General features: G+C 36.7%; 1 protein-coding gene across 3 annotated transcripts in view; it reads left to right on the top strand.

Moving 5' to 3' along the window:
• Positions 1-27,755, top strand: part of SYNE1 (spectrin repeat containing nuclear envelope protein 1) — a 310,687-nt gene that overhangs the window by 119,327 nt on the left and 163,605 nt on the right. For 2 of the 3 annotated variants that reach the window (XM_064447052.1, XM_064447053.1), the window contains exons 1-13: positions 9,032-9,666; positions 10,349-10,528; positions 12,784-12,934; positions 14,578-14,736; positions 15,501-15,683; positions 17,526-17,627; positions 19,398-19,601; positions 20,514-20,721; positions 21,450-21,562; positions 22,253-22,458; positions 23,450-23,605; positions 24,808-25,099; positions 25,792-25,964. In XM_064447052.1, the coding sequence (XP_064303122.1) occupies positions 9,047-9,666; positions 10,349-10,528; positions 12,784-12,934; positions 14,578-14,736; positions 15,501-15,683; positions 17,526-17,627; positions 19,398-19,601; positions 20,514-20,721; positions 21,450-21,562; positions 22,253-22,458; positions 23,450-23,605; positions 24,808-25,099; positions 25,792-25,964 (2,747 nt within the window). In that variant the 5' untranslated portion in view covers positions 9,032-9,046. Of the gene's footprint in view, positions 1-245; positions 397-3,758; positions 3,987-4,493; positions 4,593-6,306; positions 6,495-6,604; positions 6,729-7,678; positions 7,846-8,593; positions 8,748-9,031; positions 9,667-10,348; positions 10,529-12,783; positions 12,935-14,577; positions 14,737-15,500; positions 15,684-17,525; positions 17,628-19,397; positions 19,602-20,513; positions 20,722-21,449; positions 21,563-22,252; positions 22,459-23,449; positions 23,606-24,807; positions 25,100-25,791; positions 25,965-27,755 lie in introns of those variants that run through there. The other variant, XM_064447054.1, reaches the window with a different exon arrangement.

Here is a 27,755-nt window from a genome sequence, read left to right as displayed (position 1 = left end):
TGATGAATGAAGCTGTTTCACTTCTCGGTGTCCCCACTATGACTAATATAATTGTTTGACTTTGGGTGCAGTCTGAGAGACAACCAAGTCTGAATTTAGGCATTCAACTTGGTCCTCTAAAACCAGAAGTTTTTAAAATGATCCTCCTGTAGATTGAATAAGTTATATTTTTATTCTAGCAAGAATATGGACAGCTTCATGATATTAAACTGTTTATTCTCTCTAATTAATTTGGTTAATTTTAGTATTAAAAGCATGGAAATGGTGAAAAACAAGTGGGATCATTTTGGCAATAATTTTGAAGCTCTGTCCATCTGGATAGCTGAACAAGAAAAAGAACTGGAAACTTTGGAAACATCATCATCTCCTTTGGACATACAGATCAGCCAAATCAAGGTGATTAGTTCTTGTTATGTTTAGCATTAAAAGTCCATTTATCTGTCATTTTGCTAGAGGCCAAAAGGGGGAACAGACATTTTAAACGTTTCAGAACTACCATGATGTAACGATGGCACACTTTGTACACAAATATACCACGCAGAAAGGTTTTACATAAACTAGAGGAAAATTTTTGCCGGCTGCCTTCTCTGTTAGTGTTTAGTTTACATATATGGAGCCTTTGTGTGTATGGTTAAAAATATTATTAATTTATACACTTCTCATTTTCTGAGTAATCTCAACTGGTGTACAAAATAGCCACATAAATACAAGTTGTATAAAGCTTTTTTATTTTAAAACATACATCAGCTAGTGGATATAGAACTTGATTTTAATCTTGCAAGCTAAAGTTATAACTTGATTTATGTATCTTTTATGCTGAAATAATAAAGAAACTATTGCTCTTGGTAGCTTGCAAACCTACATACCATTTATTGCTATTATATCTACCTGTCTTAAATTCTGTGTACGTTCCTTTGGATACATGGTGGTTTAGTTTCTTATTGCTAACGGAGGTGCATATTGTCTCCAAGCATTGCATTTCAAGGGCTGACTTTATATCCTCCCACAAATGAAAACATACCTTCTCTGAAACTGCATGTTTCTAAGGGGACAGAGTTTTCCAGTATGCAGTGCACACTGCCATTTTCTTTATTCTGTGGCCTACTTGCTCTTCAGAAAGTGCACAGGTGTGCAGCTGCTTGCAGTCATGGACTAGATTGACACCAAGTATTTCCAAAGGGACCCATAAGGCATTTGTTTCATGTGACAGAAACAGTTTATCAACAGATTTTCCTGTTCTTAATTTGATCACAACTTTACATACACCAAATAAATAAAATATCTGGATTTCATCATTGAAGAATAAAACAATGCTTGAATTCTTGCTTCATCACCACAGCAGTTCAAAAACAGTTTCCTTGTGAAATAATACATTGGCATTTATTCCACTAGCACACACTGTCACGTAGCCGTACTTTTCAGTAGTTACTAGGTACGATTCAAATGTTTAAGACAGAAAGTAAGTCCATCAAATGATATTAATATTGCATTACAGTATGACAACAGCTCTTGTCTGTCTAAATGGAGCCTAGTTAAGCCCTACTAGTCCATCCAAGGCCATTTCCCAGAAAGGCTGTTCTTTGCTCTATATGCAGATAAAAAGTAACTTTTACATTGCATTGCAAGTTTTTGAAAATGCCAGCATAAGCCTTCTTCATTTAAACGTCATGACAGCGAGAAAATGGTCAGCAGGCAGTCTTCATAAATGTCTGAGTGGAACAGATGTCAAGCAGAGAAAATCCTCCAGATAAAGCCTAGGGTACATCATTGTAACTCAGATGAACAAACCAGCTTCATGAACTGTGATATGTGAAACAAGTCATCTAACCCCTAATACGTGGACGTAGCTGGAGGTCTTCTTCTGCAGCATTGCTTTGTGCCTGACTTTGAATTGTTATGTTTTGTTGTGAGGTTCCTGATGAGTTAGTTTGTGTCGCAACACTAATCATCATACTTAGTTCATAATTTCTAGTTCAAACTATTAGTAAATAATATTTCAATGTGAGGCAAATACATTACAGGGGGAAAAAAAGAAGTGTGCTCCCAGATATCTTTGGCTGACCAGATCAAAAACCTGGGGTCAGCTGAATGCAGTTGTCATACATAGTGGTAACGTGCTGCTTTTGGAGGCGTTGCCTGCAAAACCCAGATGACTTCAGCAGAGCCAGATTTTCACCTACGCATTTCTCCAAAACTCCTGGTGGACAAAATGACAGTTATCACAAGTAGTTGCCATTGGTGGCAGACTCAGTGAGAGTTTGAAGGCCTCAATTATCCACCTTCTTTTATGTAACTGAGTGAATTTAACAGAATAGCGTGGGAGTAAAAAAGCGCTGTCTCATTTGTATCTGCTGCATTGTTAGGTAATTTCAGCTTCAGGGCTGCAAATCTGGTATTTTTCCTCTGCACCGTATTCTCATGCAAAAAAGATATTTTATAATCCGAATTAATTCAGAATATATTGCATAAAGAGACACTAAAATGCTTACAGCACCACATTTTTTCTGTACTGTCACCCTGCTAATTCTAGACTCTGAATGTTGCAGTAAGCCACATCTGAGCTTTAAAGTGGCAAGCAAGATGCCATAGATTTATCACAATTGTAGCAGAAGGACTTTTAGGCTTTTGAGAGTATGTTTTCAGGAAAGTTTTTGGTTGATGTCATATACATACATATCTTAACTTTTTAATATCTGAGAACGCTATTGTCAATTTCAATTTCAAAGAGCAGTCTTGGGTCTTTCGGTCCCCTCACAATGAATTGTTTTTCACTGCTTTTGAGAAGAGCTCCACAGACATGCTACATCAGCAGAAATTAAAAGCATTCTGTTGTGAAAAAAAAAAAATCTTATTTCCAAGTTCACTGAGGCTTACTGAGTAAATAGCCACTGAAGGTGAAACACCATAAGTTTCTGTCTTAGATGTTGTGGCTTTCAGGTTTGCCTCTAATTTGCAATAAAAACAAGAACAAAAAAATAGGAGACAGTTGCTGTCATGCAGCTGATCAAATGTAAAGCCAGTGCTAGTTTGTCTTTATGCATTTACTAATTGACATGGAAGACAGATGAAAAGTACCAAAGGCCATTATCACTCTTGTTTCATGGTTTCCTATTTATACTGTAATGTGGTCTTTATTTAATCCTCTGCCTAAGGGCACACTCACCCTACCTCATCATCTAATTTAATTTACTCTTTATTATACCATAGAATTTTAAATTAGAAAATGAAAACAGTCTCTACTGGTTTTTAAATCACAGCATGTTTTATTTTGTAAGTGCTTGAACACTTACTAAACACAATCGACTGTTTGGGGTCAGCTCCTTAACAATATTGTTTTCATTTATACACTTACTTTTGTTCATCTTTTTGTATTTTTAATCTTTCGTGTATTTATTTTGTATCTTTAAGAGGATTGTGTGTTAATTTGTTGTAAAGTAAGATGCTAAAAAATGAACCATCTTGTCTGCTTACAAAAATATGCACCTCAGGCAATTCTAATTCCTCTTCATAGACACTGGTTTTAGGGCAGACTGTTTTTTAACCCTTTTCCAGTGCTAATTTCAAGAAAAAGGGAATTTACAGGGCGTATTAAAGACACTTATAAGTAGTTATTTCAAGTGGTCAATGAAGTCTCCTCTTATTTACTTTTTTTAATGAAGAGTATTAGTAGCTATGGTGAAAAAAAACAGGAAGTAGAAAATATTCTGATAATTAAAGACCTATTGTGCTTCTTTATTCACTATTACCTTACATTTTAGGTTATTAACAAAGAAATAGATGGTAAAATAACTGGAATCTCAAATCTAGAAGAGGAAGCCAAGTCTTTTTCCCAGTTTGTTACCTCTGGAGAATGTGCACATATTAAAGCCAAACTGACTCAGGTCAAAAGGTATTGGGAAGAGCTAAGAGATCATGCACAGAGACTGGAAGGAACAATCACAGGAAACGCATCAGCACAGCAGAAATATGAAGAAAGTCTTAAACAGGTAGACAACACAAAGTCTAATGGATTCTTTGCAGCAATTTATAGAATTACTCTTTATTTTTCCCAAAATTGAATACAAAATGTGATTTATAATGGGATGGACTAGAATATATAAGTAGGTTTGTAAGGTAATTGCAAGACTTCTATATGTAAATTTGTGCTTTGAATGATTTAAAAGGCAGGTTCAGGAAGACACTGAAATAAACACACAAAAATGTGTGCTGTGTTTTAGAAAACCTAATTGATTCTCCTTTATATTGCACTAATAAACCAGAAGCATACTTATAAACACTTTATTAGAAGTTAGTAGGTCATAAAGGAAATATTTTAAATATCATTATTGCCCCAGTCACAAGGAGCTACATCTTCTAACTTCCAAAGGCACTCAGCGCTACAAAAGCTTAGGATATAATATTCTCTTAGCAATAAATATTTAAAAGATGTTATTTAAAATATTACTTATATATTTCCTGCTGGTTTTAGACTCTGGTTTGCCTTTTCTTCATAGGTGCAGCTGGCAGTATCTGAATATGAAGCTAAGCTAGCTGAGCCTCTCATATCATGCTCTTCATCAGCAGCAACATATGCGGCCCTTCAGGATTGCACGGTGAGCTTGTGGCCAGCAATTCCTGCCGCCAGGTCCAGGGAACGGTGCCACACTGACCTCCTCACAGAAATGCCAGTAATCTCCATACCAGGGGCTACCTGATGCCACACAGCCCACGGTGGAGGCAGGAGGGGGCAAGGGCTGCCTGGTGGGGTCGGCAGCCCCAGGGAAGGCTTAAGGCAGGCTTCCTCTGCTATTTCTCCTCACCATTTCAGGCAGGCTTGGAGATTTTTTTGCCCACTCTAGAAAAAATAAAGTCTATAAGTATGAACTAATCCTTCAGGTTCTTGTTTCTAATTTTATACATCTAAAACATTATGAAAAATATAAGATAAGAAATACATCTGTTAGGCATTTTTTCCTTGAAGATTTTCATGAAACTTGGGTCTTGGTATAGAGAACTGTGATGTCCAAAACCAAAAAAAAAAATCTCCTTGGAAATGGTTTTTCCTGGACAATGAAGAGACTGGACAGTTTCAACAAACTTTTATCTGTGGTGCCAGAAATCCATGGGTATTTGGACATTTGTTTCAGCCCATTACAAAAGGAAAACAAACCCTAGATTGGTATTCAAAGTATAAAAAATCCCAGATCTCAGGGAATTTGGGGCAGCATTTTTGTCTGTGTCTCTAAGTGTTCTTCCCACAATAATCATTATCCTCCTTTCTAAGAAAATACTGCAAAAACTTCTAGTCATATTGTTCTCGCAGTAAAATACATATAATTTCTTCTGAACTTAGTGGTAACTACTTGCAAAGGCTGTATGCAAGGAAGACATGGCCTGTCTGCTTCAAAAAACCTTGATACTTGTTGAGGAAAAATATTTTGCATATGGAGAATTTATTCAGACAACACATGTAATCTTTATTGTTATTGGTTTTTAAACATGATGAATATGCTGAGTATGTTGTTGTAAACTCTTGTCCTGCCTACAGGATCATGATGATTCAATGCCTTAAAGTGAAATTGTTTTTTACTAGTTAGTTTAAACATCAGCATCTTGTTGCTATATGATTCACTTTTCCTTCTATGTATGATCTTTCATTACTGTAAATATAACCATTACTACTGTTATTATTGCACACCTGTGAGCTGAAACTTTAGTGGTCTTAAATCTATTTAATTTTGTGCTTTTCTAACTCATTGTACTACATTTCAATCATTTTCATACGAACAAGTTTCCCAGCTCTCTAGAAATGGCAACACTGGAAAGTCTAGTCAAAATCAGATGCCATTTCTATGAAAATGACCCTTGACTAATGCTGACAGAAGTTCACAGTAACTGTTCCCTGCCTCTCCCATGCCATGACATGGGCTGCAAGTCTGGCAGTCCTCACATGTTGGAGTGAGCTTTTGTATTTAGGTGTATAAATTAGAGCAACTCTTAGACAGATGTTAGGGAATTTGCAACTCTGTCCTTCATATTCATGCTGTGTCGCACCATTCAGAAGATCTGGCCCTTTTGTTGCTGACTGTTTTTTCTTTAACACTGTTCTTACGCAAGTCTTTCCCCACTACAAGCCACTTGATTGGTGTGTTTGGGACATGTGTATCTAGGATAGATCGGAGTGAAACATAAGCCATGCAGTGACTTCCTGATCTGCTGGATGTAGCATTGCTTCAAACCTCAAGAAGTACAGAATTTTTCCCGCCATTGTTACCGTAGGTCTGTTATTTATGTATGCGACTTCTGCTTCTTTTACATGTTCTTTAGGACCTTTGTCATACTGTGGAAAAACTGAGCAGCACTCTGGCCTCTCTCTCAGCCTGTGCCCGAAAGGTGGCCAACAAAGAAAAAGCTGTTCAGGAGGTAACAGCATTACAGCAGGAATATGAAAAGGTGCTAGAAAATGCTAAAGAGAAACAGATGCTATTGGAGACTCTTCTGGCTCAGTGGCAGAGGTGAGTAGACTCTCACGTCTGTTATGATGGACAGAGAGACCTTCCTGCACTCAGTGTGTGAGACCAAGGGGACGAGTTGAGTTGGTAACTCTATGTTGTGATTTTGTTAGGCAGGAGAAGGAGCTGTCTGCCTTCCTGACCTGGCTGGAGGGGTGCGAAGCTACAGCCAGGCCTTCAGAGCAGTATGTTTCTGCTGACAAAGTTAAACTGGAAGGTGAACTGCAGTCACTGCAGGTATGTTTCAACTCTAAGATTGTCCCCCTATATTTCCTGGTTCGTTTCTGTGACTTTTAAAGGATGAACTTGTACAACTGTAGTCTGAAAAGTCACTTGATTCTGGAGTTTGGAAATGCCCTAGGGAAGTATTACATTATTGCTGTTGTTATTTATCAAAGATAATAAAATTACAGGAAGAATGTTATTTGCAAATATAATATGCCATTTCAAGAAAAATAATGCCCTATCCTATCATCTGTCAGGGAAGGCCATTGGTCTGCTTGCCAGAGGATTCTTTCTCTAGAGAAATTTCTTTGTCAGACAATGCTACTTTCCTTTTTTTTGCACGTGAGGGAAGTTGATCAGACGACAAAATGCTCAAAGGTTTTGAATTCACAATGAAAGTCTGATTCCCAATTTTTTTTTTAAACACCATACTTTCATCCTATTCTGAAGTATGCCTTCCCTTGGAAATTTTGCCATTTGTTTTTAGATTAATATGAAACAGTTGGCCAAATGTAGCATCTTTTACACCCTCCATGAAGCCAGTGAGTCAGTTTTAAGTATAACTGAACAGAAGAAAAATTATTTGGGCTATTGGTTTTTCGTTTGGGCCAGTTTGTGATGTTTCCTCACAACTCTATTGCTGTACACAAAATATGCTGCAAAACTTGATTTTAGCCACTTTCATCATATAGCAGAGCTGTGTGGAAAGGCCTAAAGGAGAAAAAAAAAACAACTTTGATGAATCCTTACTGAATTACAGTTGCAGATTTAGCTGTCTGAGAGGTGTTGAGTACCTGCTTGTCCTAATAGATCAGAATTCCTCCAAGGCTTTGACTGTGTTCATTGACTTGTTTCGAAGTGGTGTACTGGAAATCCTTAGCTGATTTTTTATTATTTTTGTTATTTTGCATAACATGATACCATATTTAATCTAAAGGCTGTACATTCCATTGTTTTCCCAGGATTTGCGAGCAGATATTGAGTCCCATGCTTCAGCCTATGCGAGCTTATTGCAGTTAAATGAGTCACTGTTTCCAACAGCTTCCAAAGAGTGTGTGAAAACAATAAAAGAAAAATTTGAAGAGCTGGATGAGAGGTGGAAAGCTTTACCACAAACTGTTGATAAAAGGTTTGTGCTTCTGAATGAATTTACATGTTAAATTAGAGTAACCAATAACCAGGTGAGGAATCCCAATCCTGAAACATAGGTTTTTTTCATTAGGAAAACAAGGGTTTAAATTCATATTGAACCGTGAGCTCCCAGGAATGGGGTGTGGGGAATCCCACAGATTTATCATGCTATCTTTTTGGCATAATCTCTCCCTACTTTTTTTAATAGAAGAGTTCTGTTTGAAAGAGCATAGGTCAGAAAATGAAGATACTGTTGCATTTCCTCAGTTACAATTTCCCAAGTAACTTCTTAAGTTACTTCCAAAATCTGTACTATCTTCTCTTCAGATACCTGCTTAAATTCATGAGACTCTCACCTTACATGCAGTGTTGCAGATGATAGGGCAAACAGAATTCTGAGTTTGAAAACTGAAGTTTAGCTTTTATCAGTATAATTCTCTTTGCTGGGACTACCCCCATGAAGAAAAGTTGAAGAACATACCTTGATTGTTTGGGGTACTTGTAACAGTTGATATGAATAAAGCAGTGGAAACAGGAAAGAGCCAGTCTCGGGCTTTCAAGTGTTATGTTATTTCCCTGTTAAGAAATCAACACAGCAGCCATCATATTTGTCACATAAATGAATGTTTCTTTCTTTCCTTCCACTGAGCATTGATTTTAATGCTTTCCAGTCAGCTGTGGTTTTGATTATGGGAAGTGATTAATTTACATCAAGTGCTTTCATATTTACATCTGACATCCTATAGGATCAACTTCCTTCAATCTCTTGTTGCTGAGCATGGGCAGTTTGATGAGCTCCTGCTCAGGTTTTCAGACTGGATTAAGAAGTTTCTTGCTGAACTACAAGCTACTTCAGAGATAAACACAGCTGAGCAACATCTAGCTGCATCTCACAATAAGGTAAACTTTTGGATGTAAATACTAAAAACAGATAAATTGTACAGTGCATTCAGCTAAATATTAATCTAAAACTAGCATAAGGTCATATTTGTTTGAAAACCAATATGCTGGTGCAGTCACATACAGATTTCTGTTATTTGACCAGTTTAAAGCAGAATTGTAACACTGAACTGTTCTTAGTGAAAAACCCCTCAGTAGTACTTGTTTTGCTCTTAAGTTTAGTACTAAAATATTTCCAGAGCTTCTGATTGGAAGAAAAAGCCCAGCCTTATTTTCTTTCTTTCCCGTAGAACCACTCAATGGAAGTCGAAAGCAAGAAACAGCAGTTACAAAGTCTGAAGGAACATGTAGATAAATTGTGTTCTTTCAGCTGCCCAGAGGACCAGCAGACATTGCAGGGAAAGACTGAAGATTGTTTTCAGATCTTCCAGGAGGCAAGTCAAATAACTTCCCAAAGACAAGAGGCTCTGAATCAGCTGCGGGTGTTCCTGGAGCTCCATAGTGCTGCATCAGGAGTGCTCCACGAGCTGAGGCAGACAGTGGAGAAAACAGGAAATATGGATAAAGCTAAATCTGAATTACTGGAGACGGAACTCAATGATGTTATTCAAGATCTTAACAAGCTGGAATCTGTTGCCATCAGTTTGGATTGTTCCCTAGCTAAGGCCCAGTATCATCTAAAACACAGCGTTTCTGAGCAGAGGATCTCCTGCAGGGCTGTGGTTGATAATCTGTGCTTGGAACTGGAGGCAGTTCAAAACCTGCTGGGAACCAAACAGAGTGAGGCAGAAGCTCTTGGAGCCTTGCGAAGATCTTTCATGGAACGTAAAGAACAGCTGCTGAAGAGTATTGAAGATACTGAGGAAAAGGCTGACAAGGAGGGCCTCAAGGAGGCCTCACTACAAGCCCTCCAGCAAAGGTAAAAACAATATTAATGCTTGAGACTGGCACTTCTTCACTCGCTTGCTGTCTCTAGACTTTTTATGAAGCATTAGAAGCATGTGTAAGTTTTCTGCCTTGGTACCTTATTTCTTGCCAGGCATATATGAGTCCATACTTAATAAAATTTTTAAGTGAGCAAGCTGTTTGGATCGAGGGAGAACATAAACAGAACACTTAGCAAGTCCCATTAATCTTTTATATTGAAAGAACAGTCAAGAAAATCTTTGTCTCAGAAATTTATTTTGCCCAAATAAATCCAAGCTCCAAACAGCTATTAGAAATCCCATATAACATAACTACCTCTACTCTTACAGAACTGAATACTGTATATGTGCTGAACGAATTGAAAAAACTTACTATAAGCATTAACCAAAATATCTGAGTGTATTTCCAAGTCACTGTGTGAGGTGAAGCTATATGTATATCTGTATAATTGTATGGCTGTATATGTATCAGAAAAATCACATTCTGTGCCCAGCTGTAGCAGAAAAAAATCCAGATAACACTTTGTTTTCTGAAGATATTGTAGGAAATGTTAGAGAAATGGAACTTTATGCACAGTAACTCTAACAGCAATTGTTTCATTCTTCCTTTCCCCTCTTTTCTCTTGAGAAAAATGTGAAGATAAGTACATTTGAAACCTGCCTTTTAACTTGCAGATTGAGGATCTTTAACCAGTTAGATGAAGAACTGAATTCTCACCAGCATGAACTCCAGTGGCTCATTGACAAAGCAAAACAAATAGCCCAAAAAGATATTACACTTGCTCCTGATATTGACAAAGAGATACATGGCTTAGAATCTCTGTGGGAGGATACCAAGAAAGTTATACATGAAAAGTAAGTAGATCTTAGACTTAAGGTGAAGAGAGGGTTCTTTTAGTGGGGAAAGAGACCCAGTTATTGACATTTAGTATCTTCTTGCCATAGTAACCCCATAAAAAAAACAGGGCTTACATGTTAAATACTGAGCAGAAGATGAAACGCAGTATAAACCGCGATATTTGTACCAGTTGTAATTAAACAATTAATAAAGCCACAGATAGGTCCTCAGGACAGTATTTATAGATATACTGTGCTTTTAGTTACAAGTTTTTTTCACTCTCCTGAAAGATAAGAAATCTCAGTTGAGATTTCACTCTCATTCCAGCTAGCACACACTCTCCTTCTAGCATGTATTTTTCTTATCTATTGGGTATGTGTTTCTGACAACCCTATATTCAGTGGTCCTAAATCATTCTTAGATTTAAATCCTTCTGTCTGCCCAAGGGACCAGGCTTATAACAACCTTTAGTGCATAACCAGTGATATAAGAAGTTTGTATATCAATGAAAGTTAATAAAGATATAAACTAAAGAAACTAAAGAAAGTTTCATCTTACCATTTTCTTTGTCTGAACTCCCTCTTTGTCATCCTTAAAGAATACTTCTTCAACTGTTCTTTTTTAAATTTGCATGGTAAAATTAAGTGCTAGATTCATTCAGTACTACATCATCCTCAGTGGACATAAATTTTGTCTAAGTGCAGAAGCAAACCAGTTCTAAGCCTGGCCGATACTTTAATGGACATATGCAATCTGGTGATCCCTGTGTGACTGGTGGGTTGGTGTACTGGAATGATGGTTCAAAAAAAACTTCATTTGTGTTGAAAAATGATTTTTTTTTCCCTTTGGTTTGTATAGTGTACTCATTCTACTTTCTTGATTGACACCATCTAGATATTTGTAAATGTGTTGCCCCTTAACCAGACCTGTGTATTATTTCCCTCTTGAAAATATGCACAGCTGCATGAATTGCATTTCTGGTGTTTCTTTTCCAGCTGAATTCAGTCTGGTTTTCTAGTGCATTTTTAAAAGATAAATCTGAACTAAGTGGAAGGAGAGTTTTGTTTAAAAATGTCCATCATTCCTTTTTCTTCAGCACTGCTGCTAATTTGTATTTCATGTTGCATGTTGTTGCAACCCATTTTTCATACCTCTAGAATTCCTTAATAAAGTAAACCCATTCATTTCTGCATACATGTGCCAGAAGCTAGGCAGTACCAGCCTGGTAGTGAACAAAATGTAAAATAGCTGTCCCTGCCTTAGAGATGCGTTATTGAGGGTAAGCGAGTTGTCGAGTTTTCACATACTGGGGTAGTTGTTGCCATCGTTACACCTAAACCTGAAAGATACTCAGATGCCTCCTGATTCCTTTCTAACATAAAAATAATGTTGATTTTTGTTTAAATTATTAATTTAATTTTAATTATTTTGAACTGTTTTCTCTCTCATATAGATGCAATTTTAGACCCTTCTGAACCTGATTATTTTGGACAGCTCTTTGGAGCATTCAGAGAAAAGCCAGCTCCTAAAGCAATTACCTCCCTTTCTCAGCAATGTCATGTTTCCCAAATTCCTTTCATTGCAAACACTGTTCTGCAACTAAACATATCCAAAGTATTAGTCTTCTTTCCCTCTCTTCAGTATGAACACCAGGAATGAACTGAATAGGTTTTTTACTTCAGTCCATTGCCTGAGCAGAAATAGGGTTTTCTGGAGAGGGAGTGGAAAAAAAAAATTTAGGCCCAATCATAGCGGCAGGTAATTCTGTTCTCAGCAGAACGACAGGTAGGTTAAATGTAGTGTTTTAGACCCAAAAGCATGCATCTGACAATTGGAGGACAAAATAGTCAGACTTCTCTTGCATTGCTTTAGTCTTTACTTCTGCTTCTTTTTACCCAAAAAAATACTCCATGTTAAAGAAATGAGTTTAAAAAATGCGCTGCGAGTGCCAGCATCATTAGAGTGTGGTTTCCAGTCAGTAAGATGCTAAACTTAGGAAGTGAGAAGTTTGAATTCCGGTTTCAGTCTTTCTTTTGCGCAAGTCAGTTGCTTCGATATCAGGTGGTGATTCATTTACTGTCTCTTCAGTGAAATGTTTCGTGATTATGGACCCACAGTGATTTGTAAAACCTAAATATTAGTATTTCCTTGGCTGCACAAAGCATGTTTAGCACTGCATCCTGATTTTCCCATGGTGAATCGCTACGTCACATTCTCTTTCCTTCAGAAACATGAAAGCAAATGGTGCTAATACAGTCTTTTCACATTACAGAAAGGAGCAGTCCTGCATTCTTATTGATCTGATGAAGGAATATCAGAGCTTGAAGTCAACAGTAGTGAAAGTCATAGACAGTGCTGACAGTGCTTCAGTGATCAAGTCGATTTGGAAGGATCGTGAAGATGTCAGGCGAACTTTAGCAAAGGTAATTACATATATTTTCATTTGAGGGATTTAAATGATCTTTGATTTACATGGGTTTTTCCTGTTAGAAAGGTGCCCTTGAGATGTGTTTAAAGTTCCTTGAATGTATGGTCAAATCTTGTCACACTGACATTCAGGGTTTAAACTGTACTGATTCTGATAAGGAAAGAATATAGTCCGTTCAGCATTTTGGTGAGATCCATCAATGTGCATTTGATTGTTGCTATTTATAATTTTAACACCTGGAAATGCAAAATGTTAATTTATATGGAAAGCATAAGCTGTCTGCTCTTTATATAAAATACCTTGAGAATATATTCCTATCATAGTATGAGAAGGTATTTCCAGTCAACATACTTCAGTATTTTTCCACGTTGGGTAATTTTTTGAATGGCTACAAGTCAACAAAAGAAAACATACTGCATCCATTCTTGATGTGTGCAATTCTTATGTCTGTCTCTTTCCGTAAGATGCCTCATTCCATGGGGTACAATGTTGATAGTGGCCATTGAGCAGAGAGAAGGAATTTGGATCCCTGCATTCCATTCATTTCACTGGACTGTACTCCTAAAATTCCAAATACTGCTATCCATCAGCCTGTCAGGAAAAAGAGTTCTGAGTTAAATTCCTTCCGTTCATTTGGAGGGTAATTTCATTTGGAAGCCTATTGAGCTCTTCATTAAAAATTCTTCAGTCAGATCTGTATAAACAACTTCATTCTAAACTGTGTGTATGTAAGGCCTCTTTTTAATAGACGTTTTAACTAGAACTGAAAGCCAGAACTGAGCTTATCAGTCTAACAAAGAAACACATGTAACTTCCACGTGATTCCTCTCCTTAATGTGAGCCTTGGTCTGGGGAGAATTCCCTGCTACAGCAGTGGCCACACCTAGGCCTGAAGGAGTGGGAGCCCAATATTTTGCACAACTCATACCATAATAAGGTATGCATGGCCACATGGCAATACTGCATCCACGTTAGTAGTTTATCTCTAATGTTGACCTGTAATACTTGTTAAAGAAAAAACTATGAGATGCTGACTGTGATCCTTTCTCAGTATGTTGTCACCTCTTCAGTGACAGTGTTTTAAAGATTTCCTTATGCCTACAACTGCAAACTTAGTAGCCCTGAAGGTTTTGTCTAATTCCTTTCCGAACACATTCGTACTTTTGTTTTCCAGAGTATCTAGGCGTGATGGGTTTTACAATTCTAAATTTTGTTTGCAACACCCTCTGTTTACCCTGCTGTAATTCCAGAACTGATTTTAGATACCAGTTAATCAACGATGGGTTCTTAGTATTCAATTTTAGACATGTAGAATCTGAAGAATAAAAAGAATAATAATAATAAAATTTGCCTTAAGTCCTGAAGATAGTTGCTTACCAACTGGAGAAAAGTCAGAATTTATTATTCCTACTTGCGTGCTTTATTTATAAGAACAATGACACTATTTGATAATGCTCATGAGAAAACAATGTCAGTTGCTCTGTATTTTGTGGCATAGTTAAATATTAGATGGTATGCTGAATAAGAATTATCAAATGCGTAACATATACCACAAGGCTAGGGATGGGTGCGTGGAGAACTGGATTTTTCTTTCTTTCTTCAAGGCTTCATTAAACAAGCAAATATTTATGTCCACAGCATGAAGCCGCCAAGAATGATCTGAGTGATAAACAAAAAGACCTGGATACTTTCACCAGTAAAGGAAAACATTTGTTAGCAGAACTGAAAAGAGTACATAACTGCGACTCCACTGCGGTAAAAACAGATATGAACTGTACAGTGGACAAATGGCTAGATGTAAGAATCTGGTGTTTATATGCTGAATACAGTTTTTTATGTTGGGCTAAGGTTACTAGTATTAGTATTTTATTAGGATCTTAGAGTGCAATTGATTAGTAAAGTTTACTTTTAGGTATAACTGAAAGGGTTAATCTTAGGGATTTGGCAGCCGTTGTACGCACAAAGTTGTGACATGCCTTTGATATATCTAAAACAATGTTTTATAACAATGTATGAATGTTACTAGTAAAAACTTGCTCAGTGCACACTTGTGAGTATAAATTTGGATTGGATTCTCACCTAACGTATGCCAGTATTACTTTATTAAAGTAAATTGGACTAAATAAATCAGGCAGTACATTGTATTAAGCTACACCATAAAAGATGGGACTATGTTGAGAAAGACAACATTATAGCAGAAAAACATAATTTAAAAGCTAATATTTTACATTTTCACATTTATACTGCTTTATTAGCAAACTCCTACATTACATAAAAGAGATAAATGTAGCTGGTTTTAAAGATAAAGTTTATTTGAACATAAAACTCTTTCCCAGTTAAAAATATACAGATTTTTAGAAGCAGTCACATATGATTTTTGTTCATTTTATGGTCTGGGTAACTAAATTGAAATTAGAATTCAGAACTGAGACCTAACTCTAAGAAAATTATTTCACCTAGGCTTAATTATTTCTGATGCATTTGTCTTACAACTGGCTGCAAAATACAGAAATCCAAAATTAATTTGTGAATGGCATTGATACATTCTCCTCTCCTAAAAGGTGTCTGAACGAATTGAAGACAACATCAACCGGCTGAGCATAAGCATGTCTCTATGGGATGACATCCTGAAAACTGGAGAAGAAATGGATGGATGGTGCAATAAGTGCATCTCTCAGCTGAGTGAAGGCATCAGCAACTTGAGTAACAGTCAAAGAATGGAGGTCCTTCTGAAAGACTTCCAGGTGCTTACCCATAAATCAGTGACAAAAATGTTCTGGACCGAAATCTCAAGTGATAAGGCTGTGCAGTTGCAGACTACCATGTCCCCTCTTCAAGCAGTGCTGCCACTAACCCAGTGGCCAGCTGACAGCATTCCCGTCCTTTTTTGAAGTTGTTTGCTTCTGACAGAAACAAGAACGCACATCCCTTACTAAATCTAAGCTCAATAGTTATTTTGGCTCTAGCAAACAATGTGTTCTTACAAGCACAAAAATTTCAAAAAGCACGGCATTGGACTGAACTCTCTTTCAGTAGAAAATGATGGAAATTTTAGACAACTTCAGCTGAAGTTAAGCAAAAAATGAGTAGTTTCTAAAATCTCATCTAAGAAGGTAGATTCTCCAGACAATAAAAAATATATGCTGGACTGGAGGGCAAATTTGAATGTCAGGCTCTAACAATGATGATGTAAAATGCTGTCTTTCTTTTCTGGATACTTTCAAACTGTTTTAGAAATCTAGCCAGTGTTCAGGATGCATTTTGCCTCTACTGGCTTAAAATATACGCAGATCAAACATAGAATGAGCCATATTCTACGCTAATTTGAAATAAATTATATCCTTAAGAAGATGCACAATAAAAATATACAAATAGTGTGATAGAATGTGAAATGGTGCTAAATCAGTATTTTGCTCAGGGCAAGCTTTATCTAATGTCTTTCTGATTAGCACAGCAATCAGACCGCCTGAATTCATCACTATTAAAACTGATTTGGAGGAAGAGCAGCCAGTGCCCAAACCACAGGTGTGCCTGTTTCACAGGAGGGCCAGAACAACAGAAGACATGAGCACTGTCTGTGCATTTGCAGTCACAGAATGCATAGTCCATAATACGTTTTTTGCGGTTTCTTTTGCAAAGGCAAGAGGAAAGGCAACTCACCAGTTCACTGACAGAAGGGTCCTGCCATTTCATCAACCAGAAATAGACAAGCATGGACAGAAATAACCAGTGTACCTTTTGTACGGTCCATAGCAGTGGTCCCTTTCTTGATCAGTCACCTAATATTATATCCTCCACAGCACAAAATACCCCCTGAGGATCCTTCTAGGGCCACCTGAACTTCTACCATTCTGGACAGATGTTAAGTGCCGCAATTTAATCCTGAAATCCACTGTCCAATCTTTTAATTGGAGTGATCTGTTTGAATTTTTTAGAAAGGAAATTTTGGGTAATAGGGTACACACACCTATTACTTGCCTAATACTTCAGAACTACAATTATACCAATTATGATTTTCCCTTTCATTTTGCTAATTTTTTAATAAGTAGAATATTTCTTTATAACTTTGACCTATATGGCCACAATAAATACAAGGTCCAGATATGTCAGTGCATATATAGCAGCATTTTTTAATTTCCTTCTGAGGTTAAAATTTATTTCGGTGTCTAATTTTCTTCTGAGAACTCGCTTCCTTGTAATAAAAACCAGAGAGCACATGTATTATAATCTGAATGCCATTAAGTGGAACCTAACAACCACAATAGATTTTTCCAGTCAAACAAACAATGACATTCCCATCTTTATTCATCCACTTTTAAGAAACTAAAGCTGTTATGGCATTTTACATGCTAAAAATGTGTCTGCTTATTTTAATGGAGGGGAAATAAAAGTCTCTGAACTGAGTCTAAGAAAGAAAAAGAGACGGGAGATTTTTAGAGATTAAAACTAATAGAACAACAGTGTTTTCCCTCTGGTTGCTAAAATTTGTTTACATTTTCTTTCATTTTTTCAATTGATGAAGGATCCTTCTGAAGGTCTAAAACCTTGTAGTTTGGTATGAAACTTTGACCACATCTCTTTTACAGTCTGAAGTCAAGGATAAAGAACTGAAGTTGGAGCAGCTTAGTTCCAAAATTTCAGATCTCAAAGAACTGACCCACAGTCAAGAACCTCCTGCAGATCTCCAGGTAAAATAGAGTTACTGGTAATCACAGACTGTGCTCAGATGACTAAGAAACAACTCCTCATGAAATTTCTGTCTCTCCTGTACTGCCTTTTTCTTTCAAGGTGACAGATACAGCATTATATATAGGTATCATAACTATTCTTTGTTTATATTTCTTTAGTTAACTTTGCTTTTTTTCTGAAAAAATTATGCCATGAAGAAATTGAACATTAGAGTTGTAGAAGTATTTTTTACTGAATCGAAATAAATAGTTTATAAGCTAGCTCATCAGATGTAAGACAGATGATATTCTCTACACTACACAACATTAAGCCACATCACATGTGACTGCATACACAGTTTGCCTCTTTGAAAGATTTATAATGCAGTAAAATATGTTCACTTGCTTTATCAAACCAAAAATATTCTTTAGTGGACTGGAATTGGTGCCCTGAACTAGCTGTTACAAGAGAGGGGTAAAATATGAACACTAGAGGTGAGCTGTTGAACTTTTATTGTTGGCTAGGTCCTTATTGGATATGTTCTAGGGCAGATGCAAAACCAATGACTATTTTGGATGTTTGACTTCAAATAGAAATTGGTATGTAAGATTATTCACTTTCAATGTCAGAAGTTTTAAAAGATAGGTTGACTTCTGAGATTTCCACAGGCAAGGAAATATGTCGATAGATATTTATTTCACAACCATTTATCAGATTTTAACAGACTTAATATAACACTCAAGCCTCATCCATATTTTGGTGTGACCATACACATAAGCCTAAATTACCAATCAGATATGGTTCAAGAGCCCTAAAGTATAAAGATGTGCAAATTATATGGAAGTGCTTGTGTTCTCCCAATTTGTTTCCTTTATGTGAGAGGTTCAGAAAATTCAGGTTTAATCCTATGTTTTATAGTCAATATCTGTCCACTTACAGGGCAAAACTTAGAACAAATTATTTTGCAGAATATCACTGTTAACCAACACATACCTATTTCCAACTACTAAATATGATAAATACAATAAAAAATTTAAATCAATACAATAAAATAGTCGTAGTTGATAAATAAATGCAAATTTGAAAATAAAGCCTCACAAACTAAACATAAATCCCCAAATTATTTGCCAAATTATTCCCCAAATTATTCATATGCCACATAAGTGAACTACAGTATGATCAGAGCATATACTAAGAACGTAAAAAAACTCTTCATAGAATTTTCAGTAATTGTTCATTTGTAAATATTACCCTATTATGACTGATGTGATTTACTTTGTATTAGTAATATGTGCACAGCTATCATCTACTATAATTTCATATATTGCTGTCTTTGGACAGGTTAATGGGCAATATTCTTATTTATGTTTGTATTGTTTTCAATGTTAATCTGCCTTACGCTGAGCTACTTTAAGCCTTAGTGCTCTTAAGTCTTACCAATTGATACTTCTTTTTATGGAGCTTGTTGTGTTTAGGTCATGTTCTGTATATATGGCAAATTAGTAAAGGAAAAAGATCAGCTGTTTAATTTTTCAGAAGTGGATAAAAAATTCAACAGTTTGCAATCCAGCTTTTTATAAGTTAGTATCACGTCTTTGGACTACTGTATATCTAAGACTTAATCCTGAATGGTTGACATTTTTTTATTTATGTAAGTATCTTCAGTTATGGATGTAAAAAGAGCAAAATGATTGTTGTGTGTCACTTTCCTACCTTCCATTTTTTCAATAAACATTCACCATAACAAATGTTTTATTTAAATGCTTTAATACATAACATTTTGCTTTTAGTTTATAGAATCAGATTTGAGGCAGAAGCTGGAACATGCAAAAGAAATGTCAGAGACAGCAAAAGAGACACTGAAAGATTTCAGTACTCAGAAGATGCAGTTACAGAAGTTTATTGACCGGATGACAGACTGGTTAACAAAAGTGGAAGAGACACTGTTGAGCTGTGCACATAACCTGGATCCTGAAGCTCTAAATAAAGTGAAGGTCAGTGCTGAAGAATATGAATATGCTTTTTCTTATGCAGTGATCTTTTTTACCAGTTTTGCTGAGCATTATACTCAATTTTAATTTGATAAAAAATGTATCTCCTGCATAGCTGCTAGAATATTAGCAAATAATACAGTGATACTCTTTAATGTTCCACCAATGAACAAAAGTTCTGATCTATTAACTTTATATGAACTGTTTAGAAAATTATAATGAATATGGACTTTGATGTATCAAGAACCAGTGTTGCTATATTGAACTCTTCAGTCATTCCTCCAGCATGTTTACTTGCAATATAACTTATGAACCTATAACTCATCACAGTTATAGACCCTGAACTGAACTCAATTTTAACACAAACTTCTATCTCAGAAGTCCTCCTCAGTCCTCATAAGGAGCAATTCTTTTGTCTCCATCCTAGAGCTTTCTTGATTGCATACAAATATGCACATCATAATGTGACAAACCACGTGGAGATTTTTTCAGCGTGAGCACATGTTAATGTTGATCTAGTAGCCAATTCAAATTTAATTTCAAACAAATGTTCCTCTCTAGTCAGATGAAAACTCCCTTTCATTCAGAAGTCCCACCAAATACCAGTGCCATATTGCATCTCACATGCACCTTCAGACTTTGCTGAAAATGACTATTGCTATTCAATACACCCTGAAGCTTGTTTATTTTCTAATAGAGTAGTAAACCATGAGCAACAGCATTTTTCACATTTCTGTGATGGCTCTTCAGTTTCAAGAATTCGTCTCACTTGGAAAATTCAGGAAATGTGATCTAGTACTTGAGATAGACCATAGGAGGAAAGAGTACATGGGAGGAGCAAGAATGCTTGAGGAAAAGAGAGGGTTCTCTTGTTTCTTTACAAATGTCATATTTGTGTTGTAACTTCATTTTCAGGAAACACAAAAAGACCTTCAGCTTCAGCAGAGCAGCATTGAATCGACGCGTGAGAACCTCAATAGCCTGTGTCGCAAATACCATTCCGTAGAGCTGGAAACTCTTGGTGGCACTGTCACTTCATTAATAAAGAAGTATGAAGCTGTGAATCAGCTCTGCTCCCGAACACAAGCCAGCATGCAAGAGTCCTTGGAAAAACATTTCTTCCGTGAGTCTTCAGGCTTGTTAATATGAGCCGTTAGCCCACAGCCGTGAATCATTCTGGAGTCTGCCAGAGCTTCCAGTGATGTCACTTGCAATTACAGCTTTATTTTTGTATGGAGCCTTTCAAAAAGTCCTGTTACAAGATGTTCATTTGATAACTGCTACGAAACAAGGCATTTTGCAAAAACAGAGTTTAACTTTACACACATAATATGCATGGAAGGCAACCTCAGCTCCACCTTTCTTCACTCTTAGTAAACATCTCTGTTGCAAACATACACTTTGTGTATTTGCCATAAGGAGATGTATATAACCAAATGGAGGTGTTCATAATGTAAAAGTCCCTATCTGAAGGATTTCCTGGGCTCCCTGGATAGTCAGTGGAGAGAAGTAGGCAATTTTTAATGTTATATATTAAGATATTAATCTAGATATTATCTAACATTAAATTGGGACATATCATTGACTGAAAATGCCTGGGTCTTCCAATTGACGATAAAGGGGAGCCTAGTGTGTCTGTTCAAATTTGGATGTTTGCAGTGGAAACATCTAACTTTTTGTTGAATTGAATCCCACTCCCCAAGGTCATTGAAGGCCATGAGACTCATCCTGCCAGCTTTTACACACTGTTCCTGAGGGACAAAAGAATTGTGGAAGACAGCTGTATAGTATTGTGGATAATGCTGCTTCTTTAAAAAATGTTCTTTTCTTTATACTTTTTTATTAAATAAGATTCTATGCAAGAATTCCAGGAATGGTTTTCTAGTGTGAAGGCTGCAGTAAAAGAATCATCTGACAGGTCTGGAGACAGCAAAGCCATAGAGGCAAAGCTACATGACTTGCAGGTATAGTGAACAAATTAAAAACAACAGTAATTAGCAATTTAACTATATGTATCCAATTATATCTATAAAATAATTTTTAGATGCTGTTATATCTATTGGTTTTGTTTCCAAAAAGTAAATGCAAGAATGACTCAGGACAGCGCTATGTACTGTAGAGGGAATACAGTGGAAACTGTGTTCACTGTTTTGAGAGATCAGAATTTAATTTCTGGAAGGTTTATGTGTAACTAAAATATTTTTGTTTCTGATTTTTAATCTTTTTTTCCTTTTTTTTTTTTCCTTCTTTCTCCTTTTTCCTTTTCCTACTTTTTCTTACACTACTGTGTATTTAATCTTTCAGAATAACACTGATACGGCAAAGCTTATCTGTGTAGATTTTGATGGGACAGAACACAAATAGCAGACACCTACTGCAAACAGCCCTAATTCCTGAAATGTATAATATCTTCAGGACATGACTAAACTATCCAGAGAAAGACAGGACTACCTTGGGACCAAACAGGAAAATTGAGCTCTGTGAATTGTAGCACCACTTAATAAAATTTTATTTGAACTATCTGCTTAGAATTTTTTCCATAGCTAGACATGGCTCTCGTCTTGTTGGGGAAATCTGACCACTTCTAATAGAAATGTTGCTTATCTTTAGTCATTAAATCTTGCATATTTAAACTGTATTCTTTCATTACACAGAGTGTTCTGGATTCCGTTAGTGAGGGGCAGAACAAGTTAGAGGCTGCCTGCAAGGAAGGAGAAAGTTTATGTGCTTGCTTGCCCAAACCAGTTGTGAGCCACATTGAGGAGCAAATAGCAAAGTCTAAACAGAACTTCCAGGAATTCCTCGACAAGTGTCTGAATGATAAGGCGGCCCTGGAAACTTGTGCCTCACACCTGGGAAGGTGAGTGATAGGCTGCAGAAATACAGGGCACAATTTTAAATTATTTCCATTTATTCTAGTCCTGTTTGCTTTTTTCTTTGGAATTATATAAGAGAAAATGAAGTTCTCTGCTAAAAACAAGGCAACAGGTCTTGCTCCACGGGTCTTGATTTGGTTAAAGAATGGAAGGTCAGGATTATATAGGCAGAAGATCTATGTAGCTCATGCAATCCCAAATCAGCAGTTGGGATCTCAGTAATATAAATACAGTTTCCTGGAAGGAAAAGGTGTGATGAATTTTCAAGTTCTGCCCTGGGGTTTGAAGATAGTATGCTTTTTACACAGCATGCATCTGTCCTGTCCCATTCCAGATGAACATATTTCCTAAGGAGCTAATAAGAAAACACTTTTAAATTATTACTTAGGGCTGGAATTTTGGGAGTTCAAATATTTTTAGGTGCAACTAGATTCAAATATCTTGCTAATTGAAAGCAAAGTGAGTGTAGCAGTAATGGGTAAAACAGCAAGAGCAAGAAGAGATGGTGTGCCTTCATGTAAGGAAAAGGTTTTCAAATTGAGGGCCAGAACTCATTTTGCTGTGTTCTGAGCGCTCCAGATTCCAGTTACATTCAGTTGGAGAAATTTTTCAATTACAACACACATCAGGTGTTGTAAGTGTCAATACTGAGGAAAAGCCCATTTTTGCCCATTTTTTTAATCTTTATTGAATCTAGTAATAAATAAAAGGACTGTCACTTTAAATTTTGGAGGCTTCTTTTTTCAGTGTAGTTCCCATGATTTTGTTGGACATTTTTAGACAGTTGCTGAATATTTTTAGATTAGTAGTCACTGTGGAATTATGTTTTGTACACAACTCTTATTTTCGAAGCATGAAATTGATGCCTAGTTTTATCTTCCTAGTCTTATGGATATTGAAAGAACTGAGTTAACTTCTCACTAACTTTACTCCACCTGAGAAATATTTTTAAGGGAGTATTTATCTGTTTTGTAGCTTTGAAGATCAGTACAAGAAACTTGGCTTGTGGATACATGATATGGAAGAAAGAATAAGCACAGAAGCACTAGGAGAGAGCAAACAGCTTATTCCTGAGAAGAAAAAGGAGGTGCAGAAAGTGGAAAAGTTCCTGGAAGAGTTACTGAATTCAAGGTAGGATGAAATACATTTCCTAAAATACTCTCACTTTTTTCTCTGCTAAATCAACAGTGAAACTAAACTGTTGGGGTGAAGTGTGTTTGTGAAAGACAGAGAAAGGTGTTGCAACATACTCTGTGAAAAGAGGCTGAACCCAGATACTTCCAGTTTTAAGGAAACTGGAATTTGAAGCCAACTCCAAAATTTTATGTTGATACATTCCTCATTAAGAAAAGCTTATCCTACTTCATTAATAAATGGGAACTGAAAAAAATAATCTTAAAAAAATAAATCTTAAAAATATTGTTTGTAAAAGCAATAGTAAAAATTACACTTATCAATACATCCATTTTAACATTTTCTTTCTGTCCTGCAACACACAGATCCATCCAGGCTAGCAGAATCCACTTTCCCATACAGCTGACTTTACAAAAGGGCTCAAATAACATCCACATTGGCCGTGAAATCTTTCTAGAATTCAGACTTAGCCAATAGATGATGAAGTAATTGTCTTTTTTAGTACGCTGTGGTTTTTAAAATTCTTTTTTTCATTATTAGGTTGGTGAAGATAGAACAGAAATAGTAGTCAGTTGTTCAAGCCTCACAGCATGCTAAAAGGAAGCACCCAGTCTCTACCTATCCCCTTGAAACTGATGCAAGACACTTTGGTCTGATGTAAATTCCCTGTAATCACAGGGTATCAGGAATCCAGCAGATTGAGATTAATTGAGGTTGTATAAATCCAGAGTTTTAATCGCTTTTACTGACCCTCATATGGAACCCCAGAGTCAGTGTCTAATCCTGGACAAATCGCCTGACCTTTCCCTCCTGCCTTCCTACCTGTCAGAGACTATAAACTTCTCAGAGGCTTCGACAGGTACAAAAAGGTAGCAGTTCATCTGGAACTGGAAAGTCCGACAGCCGCAAAGAAAATTAAGTTAGCTTTTAATTCCAATGTGCAACACAAAGGTTTCAGCGTGATCATTTTGAGCACCAAAATCTGCAATATATGACAATGTACACAAGTAAAGATATTAAGCAATACACTCTGCTTATGTTTCCTTTCAGTCTCTCTCAGCTAATTTTTCTGTTAACTATGAACTCGATCACTGATGGAGTAGGTGATTATGACAGCAACCTTCATAATTTCTGATAGTTCCTCTAATTATATCAGATGCTTTCTGAAAATTATGTTCAGTCTCAATATTTTGTTTCAGGGAACCTTTTGATAAGCTGTCCCAAATGGCACAGACTTTAAATGAAGAAGGCCATGGTGCAGGGAGGGAAGTGCGCCTGGCCTCTCAGCATCTCACCAGTTATCAAAACATGGTCAAAACTGTTAAGGAGAAGCTGCGAACATGTCAGCTTGCACTCCAAGAGCATCTCACTTTGGAGGAGGCATTGCAGAGTATGTGGTCATGGGTGAAAGAGGTTCAAGATAAACTGGCGTCATCAGAGAGCACTGTTGGTAGCAAAGTCACGCTAGAGACACGACTGACACAAATTCAGGTAAAGAAGGATACAACTAGAGATTACACGTCAAAGTTAATATTGGGTGTGGAAAAGGAATCATCAGTGGAAAAGGAATATTTTTATGTTTTATTCTTTCTACAGTTATGAAGGAGACAATTAGAATTTAAGGTGTTCTTGGCAAATTGGGAGGTGCAGTATGAAAAACATTTAATGGAGATAGGTGCCAGGTATTATATTTAATAAAGAATAATGAACTATGAAAATGTGTATTCAGGTCCAAAGAAGCTTTCTAATGGAGGGGAAGCCTTGGAATATTTGACACAGAGAGTCTGTGATTTATCTGTCACAGGAGGTCTTCAGGGACAGATTAGATAAACATCTATTAGGAAGGTCATCAGTGCAGGAGCCATGGGCTTTCTTGACATTTCTTCCAGCTATGTGGTGCTGTCTTTCTGTGCAAAGCTTGACCTACTTATTGTTTACTGCAATGTGAGCAATATTTTAGGATGACCAATGCAGTGAAATACCAGTGTGGCTGTGGGAGAAACTGCTGGATCACTTGTACGTAGCAAGGGACAGGCACTGACAAGAAAAGGTGCCTAGGAATTCATACTGGGCACGTCTGTCAAGAATAAGTGAGCTCAGAGATGGTGTCCACTGTTGAAAGAATAACAGCTTTCACCTCTCAGCAGGTTGCATTTGATGTTTTGACTTATTTTGCCTCACAGGAGATCCTCGTACTCAAAGGTGATGGTGAAGTTAAGCTCAACATGGCCATTGGTAAAGGAGAACAAGCACTTAGAAGCAGCAATAAGGAAGGACAAAAAGTGATACAAACAGAGCTACAGACGCTGAAGGACGTATGGAATGACATCATCTGCACATCAGTGAACCGGCAGAGGTAAAATTCCTTGGAAAACACAGGTCAGACCCTGCCATCTTTGCTTACGAAGAGTGGTACCTTACAGCACATGGGAGTCCATTCATTCATTACTGCCATGTGAGGGGAAAGCTGCACCATCAGAGAGAATCAAAATTCCTGAAAAAAACCACCATCCTTCTATAAAAAAGATGAGTTGACCCTATCAGATGAATCAAATTTCACATGAGATCGTACTTGATGGTAATTTAAAAGTAAACAGAAATCATACAAATTCATACAGAGAAAAAGCTAGGAAGGGCTTTCTGAATCATTGCACCTGTAGCTGGGCAGGACTAAGAACATCTGACGTATTTATCTACCTTTTCCTTACAAAACTCTAGGAAGTTTTCTCAATTCTGTCTTTCGTTCTGTTTTTTAATTAAAAAAAATCTCCTAATAACCGCTCCAAATATTCTTTCTTGCAAAGTAAGCTGATTTCTTCTTGTCTTAACCTTGGTAGAAATGGAAAGTTTTTCTAATTGCCTATGTAAGACCATTTTATATATTTGCAGGCCTCCATCATCTCTGCTCCAGGCAGACTGATGTTTCTCAGTACTAACACCTTCTGGACCTCTTTCATCCTTGTTTCTTTTTCAATAGATTGCAGACTGTCACTAGCTTGTCTACATTTTCCTTAAAAGATAATAAGTGAAAGTGTGCTGACCTCTTACTGTATTTGAGACCTTATTAATTCTGAATAGAGTATCGGTACTTTCCATTTCCTTCATACAACACTCAATCCACTCCAGAATGAGATTTTTCTTTCTTTGCAATATTATCATATTGTTGAATTTTGTCTACTGCTTTATCCTCTACTATCTCCAAATCCCTTTTCACAATACTAAGCCTAGGCAGTTATTCCCCAATTTTGTATTTGTGTATCTATCTGATTTATCCTTCCTTAGTAAAGCATTATTTTCATCATCAAATTCCATCTTTTTAAAATTTCTTTTACGAACATTGGACATTTAAATCCTGTCATCCAAACTAGCTGCAGCTGCTCCCCGGTTGGTTTCATGTGTGGGTTTTACAAGCACTCTCTCTTTGAACATCTCAGTCATTACCAGATAGAAATAGGCCCTTAGTGAACTTCTGCATGTTCCTACTTCCTTAGCTCTCTAATGAAATCAAAGTTTTCCCTGCTTCAGGAAGCTCATAGATCTGCATCAGAAAGGTCATAAATCTGTATTTCAGATAATGAGTGCTGGGGTATCTGGCTCCTAAACGTCAGCTGTCAATGGCGGGAGCCATGATATAGGTAAATTGGAGATTTTCAATTGAAAGTGGTGTCACTTTCTTACTTATTCCAAAATTGTAATACAATTATAGAATTCAATCCTTCCCACCCTCATGTCTATCATTAAGTCCAGTGGAACGAGAATTACATTCTCAGCACAAACCTCAGAGAAATCTGGTGACCTGCTAGGAGGAGCAATATGTAACAGAAGAGAGTATTTCTTACAAATTGTAAATGGGACTATATATAATTGATTGGTTCTTCCAAAACTTGCCAGAATATCTCTTGATTGTCAATAATTTCATTGGCTGCTCTACATTTCATTACTCTGATCATAAAGAACTCCAGTAATGCTCTGTATTTTACTTCGCTGGATAGACACTGAAATGTGCTTTTCATTAGCCTAAGACAGACAGATTGCTCATGTAACCTGTGATAGGGAACCAGTTGTATCAAGCTATAGGTAGTAGCCCAAAGAACACAGAAATTCTAGAGCAGTTTGGTTGTAAGTTGACACACAAAATTAAAGCAAG

Source organism: Phalacrocorax carbo, chromosome 3 (genome assembly GCF_963921805.1).
Source record: "Phalacrocorax carbo chromosome 3, bPhaCar2.1, whole genome shotgun sequence".
Taxonomy (NCBI): domain Eukaryota; kingdom Metazoa; phylum Chordata; class Aves; order Suliformes; family Phalacrocoracidae; genus Phalacrocorax; species Phalacrocorax carbo.
The sequence above is the reverse complement of the archived record's forward strand: the minus strand, read 5'-3'. Positions and strand labels throughout refer to the sequence as shown.